This window comes from Eurosta solidaginis, chromosome 4, assembly GCF_040869045.1.
Source record: "Eurosta solidaginis isolate ZX-2024a chromosome 4, ASM4086904v1, whole genome shotgun sequence".
NCBI lineage: Eukaryota > Metazoa > Arthropoda > Insecta > Diptera > Tephritidae > Eurosta > Eurosta solidaginis.
The window spans coordinates 44656772-44667859 of NC_090322.1; the positions used below are offsets into that span (position 1 = coordinate 44656772).

The 11088-nt window shown below is 37.7% G+C and overlaps 1 protein-coding gene across 8 annotated transcripts; it reads right to left on the reverse strand.

Moving 5' to 3' along the window:
- Positions 1 to 803: 803 nt before the first annotated feature.
- Positions 804 to 10806, reverse strand: LOC137249667 (calcium-binding protein P-like). 8 transcript variants are annotated; one of them, XM_067781386.1, is made up of 9 exons: positions 7272 to 10806; positions 7006 to 7207; positions 6709 to 6920; positions 5766 to 6106; positions 5423 to 5712; positions 5210 to 5370; positions 5004 to 5147; positions 2976 to 3361; positions 804 to 2916 (listed from the first exon to the last, which is right to left on the reverse strand). In XM_067781386.1, the coding sequence occupies exons 1-3, from the start codon at positions 7446 to 7448 to the stop codon at positions 6880 to 6882; spliced, it is 420 nt and encodes a 139-aa protein (XP_067637487.1). In that variant the 5' UTR covers positions 7449 to 10806; the 3' UTR covers positions 804 to 2916; positions 2976 to 3361; positions 5004 to 5147; positions 5210 to 5370; positions 5423 to 5712; positions 5766 to 6106; positions 6709 to 6879. The 8 variants fall into 8 exon arrangements, with proteins under 8 accessions (XP_067637487.1, XP_067637486.1, XP_067637488.1 ...); XM_067781385.1 differs by having other exon boundaries at positions 5210 to 5360; positions 6691 to 6920; XM_067781387.1 differs by having other exon boundaries at positions 5217 to 5370; positions 6691 to 6920.
- Between the last annotated feature and the right edge of the window lie 282 nt (positions 10807 to 11088).

An 11088-nucleotide genomic window follows, 5' to 3' on the forward strand; every position in this document is an offset into this window, starting at 1 on the left:
ATGACACGTGAATCTGTATTTAATTGTAGATTTCCTCTGATTTTGGCATATTCTGAGCTGCATCGCAACCCGGCGGAGATGCTATCTATTAGAATAATATAACAGTTTTTTATTATTTAAAAATGCACATACGTATGAATGAAAATCAGAAAGTAAAGGTAGTAGTGCAGTTCACGGTACCCACCCTAAAGTTGGGCCAAGATTTTCGAGTGAGGTATCAAATGACACGTATTAATCTCGAGAACAATAATCCGAAGGCGGAAAAGAAAAATTTTATCTCTGTCCGGAGATATTTGCAGTTGAAGTTGGCGATTTCCATGTGGTTGTTGTTGTGTTCATACCCACAAAAAAAATTGTGCATCACCGTGGCGGTAGCCACGGTTATACCACACACCCGGACTTGGCATGGCGTAGCCCAGGGTTATTTTTTATAAGCGCGGCCAAAGGCCGCCAACGCAGAAAGGTGTTCTGCGCAAAAATACTATGGATCCGACCCCCGGTTGCGGAGGTACCCGTGGGTCTTTTTTCGGTTTTTCGTTAATATCTTTTGATCGCGTTAAAATTTTTATTTTCCGCCATCGGATTATTAATACTGATGTCTAGACGCGTCGTTTGACACCTCTCTGGATATTTTTGGTAGCATATTAGGAGTCGACCCCTCAACTAGACTATTACCAGGTGGTGCACCGTCTTGTAAAACCAAAGAGGATAGATATATATAGATATATAGATATATCTATCCTCTTTGCAGCCACGAGAATAAAATATGAACCAAAAAAATTTAATTTTCAATATTTATTATTTTCAATATTATTATGTATGTACATGAAATTGGAACTTATATTAATACAGTTCATATAAAAAAGAAGTAAGTACTTTAATAATAAATAAACTCGCTTAATTGGTTTTTGTTTTCCAATTGAAATCTTTTCTAAGCGAGCGGAAAATAATTTTAAGCTTTAGAAAAAATTCCAATTATTTGAATAATCTACAACTTAAAGCTTAGTAGAAATTCAGATTAGGTTTACCTTTTTTTCAGATCAAGAATATTCAAAGGTATCGTGGAATCAGATTGCTGTCGTAATTGGTGAACTTAAAAGTGTACGACTAGTAATTGAGTCAGACTTATTATTGTTCTAAATCTAACCATTCCAGCAATAATTCTGCAACGCTTAGCAGAAGTATTGATTGGTTTCAAATCTAATTCCAACAGCAATCGTACCACGACATACTTTATTATATATGTACATGAAATTGTAACTTAAATTAACACAGTTCATATAAAGAAAAGTAAGTATTTTAATAATAAATAAAGTCGCTTAATTGGTTTTCGTTTTCCAATTGAAATCTTTTCTAAGCGAACAGAAAATAATTTTAAGCTTTAGAAAAAACTCTAATTATTTGAATCAATTTAAATCTACAACTTAAAGCTAATTAGAAATTCAGATTAGATTTACTCTTTTTTTTTCTGATCAAGAATATTCAAAGGTGTCGTGGAATCCGATTGCTGTCGTAATTGAATTTGAAAGTAATAAAGTAAAGTAAAATATGAATTTAAAAATGTAGGACTAGTAATTGAGTCAGACTTATTATTGGTCTAAACCTAATCATTCCAGCAATAATTCTGCAACCCTTAGCAGAAGTATTGATTGGTTTAAAATCTAATTCCAACAGCAATCGTACCACGACATACTTTATTATATATGTACATGAAATTGTAACTTAAATTAATACAGTTCATATAAAGAAAAGTAAGTATTTTAATAATAAATAAAGTCGCTTAATTGGTTTTCGTTTTCCAATTGAAATCTTTTCTAAGCGAACAGAAAATAATTTTAAGCTTTAGAAAAAACTCTAATTATTTGAATCAATTTAAATCTACAACTTAAAGCTAATTAGAAATTCAGATTAGATTTACTCTTTTTTTTTCTGATCAAGAATATTCAAAGGTGTCGTGGAATCCGATTGCTGTCGTAATTGAATTTTAAAGTAAACAAGTAAAGTAAAATATGAATTTAAAAATGTAGGACTAGTAATTGAGTCAGACTTATTATTGTTCTAAACCTAATCATTCCAGCAATAATTCTGCAATCCTTAGCAAAAGTATTGATTGGTTTCAAATCTAATTCCAACAGCAATCGTACCACGACATACTTTATTATATATGTACATGAAATTGTAACTTAAATTAATGCAGTTGATATAAAAAAGAAGTAAGTACTTTAAGAACAACATAAACTCGCTTAATTGGGTTTCATTTTCCAATTGAAATCTTTTCCTGTGCAAGCAAATCGCTAACCTGTGTTGGCAAAAGATATGATTATACTGTCTTCGATAGATAGTCGAACGAGCCGCTACTCGGCGAAGTAGAGATGACCGTTGTGTTGGTGGCAGCAGTTAGAACAGCAGTTTCTAACTTTGCACCATCCGTACAGTGTGATGAATGCTTCACTGCCTTTTCCAATTGCTTGGCGCCAGCAATTTTTGCTGTATAATTCTGCAACCCTTAGCAGGAGTATTTATTGGTTTCAAATCTAATTCCGACAGCAATTGTATCACGACATCCCTTATTATATATGCACATGAAATTGCAACTTAAATTAATACAGTTGATATAAAGAAAAGTAAGTACTTTAATAATAACATAAACTCTCTTAATTGGTTTTTGTTTTCCAATTGAAATCTTTTCCTGTGCAAGCACATCGCTAACCTGTGTTGGCAAAAGATATGATTATACTGTCTTCGATAGATAGTCGGACGAGCCGCTACTCGGCGAAGTAGAGATGACCGTTGTGTCGGTGGCTGCAGTTACAACAGCAGTTTCTAACTTTGCACCATCCGTACAGTGTGATGAATGCTTCACTGCCTTTTCCAATTGCTTGGCGCCAGCAATTTTTGCTGTTTGTAAAGCTTTAGCTGTAATGCGAATATATAGATAGGTTAAGGTGGTTTTCGTATGTTATTCAACAACTTACCTTATACCATCATCACAGCCTTCTCATCGATTTTGAATATGTGTACTGTTTCAGTATTCAGACCCAGTTCGTTTGGTGCAATATTTTCGATTTGATGAATATGTATACTATCCGTTAGGCAGACAATTAGGTGCGTTCGATTCATTCATATACTGTGGGTATTTGAGCCGTAGACGCAATGGCAGATTTTTTGATTCTTTTTGAAGTGTAACATTTGTAAACAGTTGGGTTTCTCTGCTATCACCATCACCACTAGAGAGCTATTGAAGAAACGCTCGACCAAGATAATATGTTGCGATTTACGCGCATAGATTTCTTCCACCTTGTCACAGTTATTGATGGAGAAAATGCGAAAGCCATATTTACCATCCAATACCGAAATGGAACTGTAGAGGAAGAAACATTTTATAAAATTTAATAAAATCAAGAAATGATAGTTGTGCTAAAATGGGGTAACGTATTGTATGTTAAAGTATAGCGAAGTCTCAGCGGCTTTGTCCTGGTCAAAATTGAGTTTGAATAGGTTTTATTCTTCATTCTTAGAAACATGTACGAAGGTACCTGGTTAGATAATAAAAATCATCAACGCTTTTTTTGCAATAACTTAAAAAAACTCATATTCAAACTTCTGCTTAACTTCTACATATCAATAGCTACCTTTACCACCAGTAGTCACTATTGCTTCTACGCCTATACTATTGTTTCCTACATCGATGAGCTTTGTAATAAAAAAACAAAAACAGATATCTCCACAATACCTCTCCAGTTTTGTCGCCTCGCGAAACCTGATATTGTCACCAACCAAATCATCGGTGACCTTATTTAAAACATGGCCGCGCCAAATGTCGACCATATGACATTACCCAGAGCTGTAACAAATATTTAATATAATTCGATAAATCGGCAGTACTCGGGGTTAATCGGGGTAAATATAAATAGACGTTTGCATGGTACGCGTCTCCGATATGGTCGCCAATCCTAAAGGTTACTCACTGGAAGAAAATACAGGCCTGCCAAAATGCTGCCCCCAAAACCGCTACGGGCTGCCTTCTTATGTCCTCGGAACACCACCTGCACAATGAAGCGAGAAAACTCCCAATAAGGGAAAGAAATGAAATGCTAACCAAACAGTTTCTGTAGAATACCCAGAAACCTGGGCATCCCAACACACATCTGATTGTTGATCCAACACCGCTTAGGGGCTTAAAGAGTAATCTCCGTAAGCATTATGAGGAAATACGTCTCATGAGAACTCAAAAAACACAAGCAGGTCCTCAGTGAACTCCACAAAGAGGCGTCGTACCTTTATGCTAGGATTTGCCCGGTTAATCCAGTACTCAAAGAACAGTACCCAAAACTTGCGGAAGAAGACCGCATACTCCCCAGGGAAAAGCGAGTCACTCTAGCTCAACTTCGATCTGGATACTGTAACAGGTTAGACTCTTACCTATCCAGAATCAACCCCGACATACAAAATGTATGCCCGCTTGCAATGTGTCCCCACATGACACCAACCATCTCTTTAATTGTAATGTGGAACCAACGCCTCTAACACCCCTTTCATTATGCTCCACCCCTGTTGAAACAGCAAGTTTCCTTGGACTCCCGTTAGAGGATATCGATGACAATTTGTGATTGGTTGCACCTATTAGGTGGGCGAAGCACTGCTACAACAACAACAACCATCTCGGGAACGATTAATATCATCACTTTAAACCTTCTAAGCCATCCCGCCCCACCCCCTATTTCCACGAGGAACTTGGGGTCTCCATTACACATTACACTGAACGAGTCCACGGCGACATTAGTGATCAGTTTAACGCCTTACAGGTAGTTGGCAAAAGACACGGCATATACGACCAGAAGGAACCCGAAGACGATGCCTCAAAACTACAACCAAGAGCAATAATTATCATTTCACTGACACAAATTTTACAGTTTTTTCTTCGGGAGTTGGACACAATCTTTTCATAATATTACTTAACAATTTAAGATTAGACATTTTTTTCAATTTGTATTTTGACTTACCAGCAACAACAGAATCATGTTTAATTGTACGCCGCACAATCATTATAGCATCATGTAACGAAGCTCAGTTTCTTCCAAAAATTGTTCGGCACCGCCACGTAAAATCAATGTACATGTTCTAGCATTAACGCAACCTTTAAATAACTATAAAAATGAAATTAATGTCAAACCCACTATCAAACCTTGAAAAATGTTGAAACGCTCACCACCAACCTGACGTTCTTCAAAGTAATCACATTGACCCAAAACACTTGAATTAATATCATTTAGCTGTAGTCATAACAGCACCACCACAAGCTTTCATTCTACGTTTCCAATCTTCTTCTGGTACATGAACAGCACAGAACATATCACTATCTGCAAAATACTGTGTAGCAACATCAATTGGTAGTTTAGAAAATACAACATTGGCGCCTTACTTAGCTAGTTTATTGTACAGGAGACGCCATTCAGCATCAACAATTTTCTGATACTCTTGGACATTGGAGGACATTGCTGTGGCAGAGCATTTTTCCAATAAAGCACTTTGTTGTTCCTTTGATTGGAGCTTCGACATGTATAGCCGTGTCATATTTTATCATGCATAATTGTAATGCTTTACATATAGCTTTAATGATGATACCCGCATGCACGCCTTACTCAACATATGGCTAACTTGTTTTAAGATTTCACATGCTTAAAATACTTCTGAAGTGCTGCCATCGCCGACCTGATAAGAGAAACATTTTTATTCTACACATTCTAATATAACAAAAAACTTACCTCAGAATTTTGATATTTGGCGATGTCTCCTAGAGTTTTACGGCTGGATTCACAATATCCAATAGTTTCATAATGGTTGCCCCATCATTTGAAATTGTGGCCTTACCACTGGAATCAACAATATGCTTGTCAATACTACGTGAACCCAATGTAGTGCGTACAGCGTCCACAATTGAATGCGAGGCATTGATGTTGGATATGAGTTGAGGTTTACCTTGAGAGCTATCGGTACCCAAACATTTTTTACACAAATGCTCTTGTACCCAATACAAGTTCAGGACGTTCATATTTATCGACACGCTTTCCGGTGTGGCCCAAATGTTGGAAATATGCAGTTGGCACTGTTGAGAAAAAATATGGATCAATGAACACAAGTAAAAGTGAAAGATTTTTTTGGTAATAGTCTAGTTGAGGGGTCGACTGCTAATACGCTACCAAAAATATCGAGAGAGGTGTCAAACGACGCGTCTTGACATCAGTATTAATAATCCGATGGCGGAAAATAAAAATTTTAACGCGTTCAAAAGATATTAACGGAAAACCGAAAAAAGACCCACGGGTACCTCCGAAACCGGGGGTCGGATCCATAGTATTTTTGCGCAGAACATCTTTCTGCGTTGGCGGCCTTCGGCCGCGCTTATAAAAAATAACCCTGGGCTACGCCATGACAAGTCCGGGTGTGTGGTATAACCGTGGCTACCGCCACGGTGATGCACAATTTTTTTTGTGGGTATGAACACAACAACAACCACAGGGAAATCGCCAACTTCAACTGCAAATATCTCCGGACAGGGATAAAATTTTTCTTTTCCGCCTTCGGATTCTTGTTCTCGAGATTAATACGCGTCTTTTGACACCACACTCGGTATTTTTGGTAGCGTATTAGCAGTCGACCCCTCAACTAGACTATTACCATTTTTTTTACCATCTCTTGTTACTTTACACATTAGACATTGGAAACGACGACCAGCATCTACAAGTTGCAAATGAGCCTTGCAACGATTACATCTAATTGCACCCAATTCACCAAAATTTACAATGGGTGGCTCATATTCACCCTCAACCGTGCGTGCCATTGGTGAGACGGTAAGTGTAATGGACAAAGCTGTTGTTTTTAATAAATCAGCTGTTGCAGGTATGCAATATAAAGACGACCTGCAATGAAGAAAGATCAATGTAATTGCCAAACAAAACATTAATTTCGATTATCGATATCTAACGTAACGTGGCGAGGAGTTACCCTGATCTTCTACCACATATTTTGTGGTCACCAATGGTGCTAATAAGCCCTGTTCGGTAGTAATAAAAGCACCACCAGCGCTATTTTGATTTTCAATGATAACGCTTATCGGATTTGACATCTGATCGGGATCTAAACGGCGTTGGGCTTTATCATACTGTTGCGGCTGTTGATATTTACCAGTAACAGGTGCAGGTGGTTGCTAAAGAAAATAACACAAAAATAATAATCAGCAAAATTGTAAATTATTAGTTGTATTAGCATACATTATAACCAGGACGTCCGGGTATTGGGGGTTGACCCGGCTTGGGTGGTTGACTGAGCATTGGTCCAGGTTGTGTTGGTGGCATCATTTGACCCATGTAACCACGTGGTGCACCTGGTTGTTGTAGAGGATAACCTGGATGTTGAGGTTGTGGTGGATAGCCCGGATTTTGTGGCATTGGCAGATAGCCAGCCTGGGGAGGTTGTTGCTGCTGCTATCGTGGCATTGCATTACCTGGTTGCGGTTGTGGTATATACCTTGGTATAACTGGATGTGGCGTCATTGCCCCACCTGGTCCAGTTGATGCGGACCACGAACAACAACCACCACGACCTACACTGTTTGGGTTCACTTTGCTGCTGCAAACACACCTCCGTCACAAAAATTAATGGAGACCATGGATGGGTATCTCAAAAAGAGAGGCTATTTTATTGCACACATAGCCGTTTTTTTACACCGAATTTTCTAATCATTTTTTTCAATTTTGGATAATAAATCTTAATGATATGTATTTTGTAAGTAGATCCATATAAGCACTGTAACAAGAATTTTTTTCTTGTATGTATGTGGAAATCAAAATTTACTATTCTGCATTAGAATTGCTCATGATTATTTATACTATGCAATTACATATTTCACTTTCTTTATTTATAAACCACTTCGTTTTCTGACGTCGTCGCGTCAAGTTCGGTTTTCCCCACAACTCAACCGCGTGTTATTAAGGGGCTTTACTCACGCGGTTTGAGAATAAAATGGCGGATAGTGCGGGAGTCGAAATGACAATATTAATTAAAAATACTTACGAATTGTGCGCTGTATCATAAAAATATGCAAATTGTGCAAAAAATTACAATTATTTTGTTATGGTCCCGCATCTACCGTGGAAGCAGTAAGGAAGGCGGTCGGCATGATGTGTTGGTGCACAGTGGCTAGTCATTGTCGGCTGGGGCGGGTCCTTGCCAACCTTACTGTTCCTGCGCCATAAACAGAAAAATGGTCATATCATGCCTGTTCAAAAGCAACAGCTGTCAGATTCAAAAAACCTGACAGAAGCGCAGAGACCGACTCAAAACGCTTGAAAATCAATTTAAAACAGCATCCGGTTTAACCGGATGCCACGGACAGACCGTTAAACATTCAAAGATTTAAAAATTCAAAAAAAAATAACCGCAAAAAAATTTACCGAACCGGACATGGCCGGTTACCAACGCTGGAAATCGGAAATAAAAAAAAGCTGAAAATTAAAAATACAAATAAAAGGGCCGAATATACATAGGGGCGCCGCGGGTGTTGTTGCGACGCCCGGTGCTTGTCCCACCCTCAAATAACCATGGCCACCGACGCACCTAAATTTCGGTGGCCCCTTACCTGGTTCCCTAAGTGCCTTCTAAATAAATGGTGACGTCAGCATTCCCATTTTATTACAAAATTTATTCACACGTCATTACTAGGATATAGGAACAATAAAAATACAAAATATTAAAACATTTTCCATTTGTTTATAAGTTACCCTAACCGGTGATTTTACATTTTTGTCTACACGTTCCTATTAAACAATAAAAACCTCAAAATAAAACCTCAAAATAATTCAATAAAATTGACCTTTTTCCATCCAAATTGCTGGTAAGTATAAATATGCCAAAGGATCCAAAGAAATAAAAAGCCATATTTGATGTTCACGCTAACTAGCGAATGCAAAACTACTGATACCAGAAAAGAATTTAAATTTAAGTTCCTTTCTTCTCTTTCCATAGTTTTGCTTATTAATTAAAAATTTCCTCCTTATTTCAATTCATTCTCCCCTTCTTTCGTTCTTATCCAGTTAAGTGAGGGTAGTTTTAATTAAAATTATCTCTACCCTTGGCTTTGTTTAACATAGTCAGACCTGCCTTATTTTAAACTATTTTAAACTTAAGTTTCTAGTTATTTTCCCTCCTTTCAGTTTAAATTTATTAACTTAAATAATTTTGCTTTTCTCATTTCCGACCTATCTGCAACTTTAGTTTCCTACTTCCTAATTTACGATTATCTAATTAGATTGTGTTCAATTAAGTTAAGTATACTTTTCTCATATCAGCAGGTTTCCAAGCTGATTAAAATTTTCATTTGCATGTGCTACAATAAACTGCATTCGAACATTTTCCAAAATGTGTTGAAATTCTTTTAAACATTTCTAAAATTAGTTGAAATTCTTTTAAACATTTCCAAAATTAGTTGAAATTCTTTCAAATCTTTCCGAAATGGGAATTCGGAACAAAATTCATATTTGAAAGCTTTAGAAATGTGAAAATGTACTAAGATTTAGCATATTTACTAACTTTTTTTCTTTTCGGCAAATTTAACAACAATATTTAGCAGTAAGAAAACGCAAAACAAATGTATGTAAATAAATAAATCAACTGGAACTGTGCTCTAGTAGAGTTAAGACTGTAGCATCCTAAATGCGTTAACGCGCGCCACAATGTGCAACAATTTTATATGTATGTACTACTTTTATATACATCTATATAAACCAATTCCTAATGTAGTGAAACTACAAGTTAATGTTACTGTGAGCGCGTGTTAAAAGTAAAAAAAAACACCACTCCTTAAATACTAAAATTCATATTTAAATGTTTAGTTACAACTTATAAACACTCTAAGTATAAATGTATTACCGAAAAAAAAGTGTAATCATCTAAAAATTAATTTATCGTGCCTAAGAGCAAGCGTTTAGTTTGGTAATTAATATTACTTTCGTTTGGAACGAACTCACCCAAGTCAGGTTGCAGGCCCTTCGTATTGCTCTGCCGTTGTCGTGGTCGTTGCAGGTGGGTGTTGGCACTGTTGTTGGTGGTTGCGCTTGGTCTGAGGTGATCAAGTGTACCTGGTGGCAATGAAACTTCGAAATGATTCGGCGCTAAATTTGGCTTCCGTTGTATTACGCTGCCGCGTACTGCTGGCCCTGGAGGCGGAGGTGTTGGTTTACGAGTCTTCTCGTAATTCGCTTGACCCTGTATTGTGATGGTCCGCAGGAAATTGCAAAAAAAAATGGAAGATTCCAAACTGTTCAATACGGGAGTTTCGATAGTATGTGGGTCTCCGTTGAACGGCAAGCAGCGTGCAGTTAATAGGAGCACAGGAAGAAATCAGAAACTCAAGAGTGACGTAAGAAAGTTTAAGTTATGCACAAACGTCGTGGGAGAAGTGGCAAAAGCGTGTGTAGCTTTGCAATCTGAGCATTTTGTGTGAATTTTTGTTCTGCGTTTATGCCTGCTACTGGGCTTTCGTCCTTGCAAACGGCTGCTTGTACAGATGTTCTTGTGCTTCCAATGTTCAATATTTCCTATTTGTTCAATTGTTGCGAATTCGAGTGCGAATATTCCTGGGTCGTTAAATTACGTAACTTCACGTTGCAGCTGCAATGCGTTTAAGCCTTTACGCAAAGGGGACCGCGGCCGTTGTTGTCCGTGTTTTTTGGGTATTTGTTTTATTTTGTCGCAAATTGAGAGCTGGATCACTTTTTCCACGGCCGGAACCTCATGCTAAAAGAAGGATTTTTTCTAGTGATGACCGGTCTATCTTTTTCTCTTTTCGATATTTTTATTTATCGCAACCTTCGCCACACTGCTAGGCGTGTTCCCGTGAACTCGCTCCTAAGTGGATCGCAGCCATAGACCGTAGCAGCAGACCGTAACAAACCGGCTTCGCTTTGGAGACCTGACGATGAAGCGAACAGGAAATTGGGTCATCTGTGGGAAGCTACTGCCAGGGATCTTCGACGACAAGCAACGTGGGGCACGACTCACCCCTGAGATAAGAGTCTCAAAGTCCTACTA

Excerpts from the sequence above, each read along its gene's own strand:
- LOC137249667 (XM_067781386.1), bottom strand. The coding sequence starts at position 7,448 with ATGCCACAAAATCCGGGCTATCCACCACAACCTCAACATCCAGGTTAT. Across the intron at positions 7,208-7,271 it reads CCGGACGTCCTGGTTATAAT|CAACCACCTGCACCTGTTAC; the intron begins GTATGCTAATAC and ends TATTTTCTTTAG. Across the intron at positions 6,921-7,005 it reads ATATGTGGTAGAAGATCAGG|GTCGTCTTTATATTGCATAC; the intron begins GTAACTCCTCGC and ends TCTTCATTGCAG.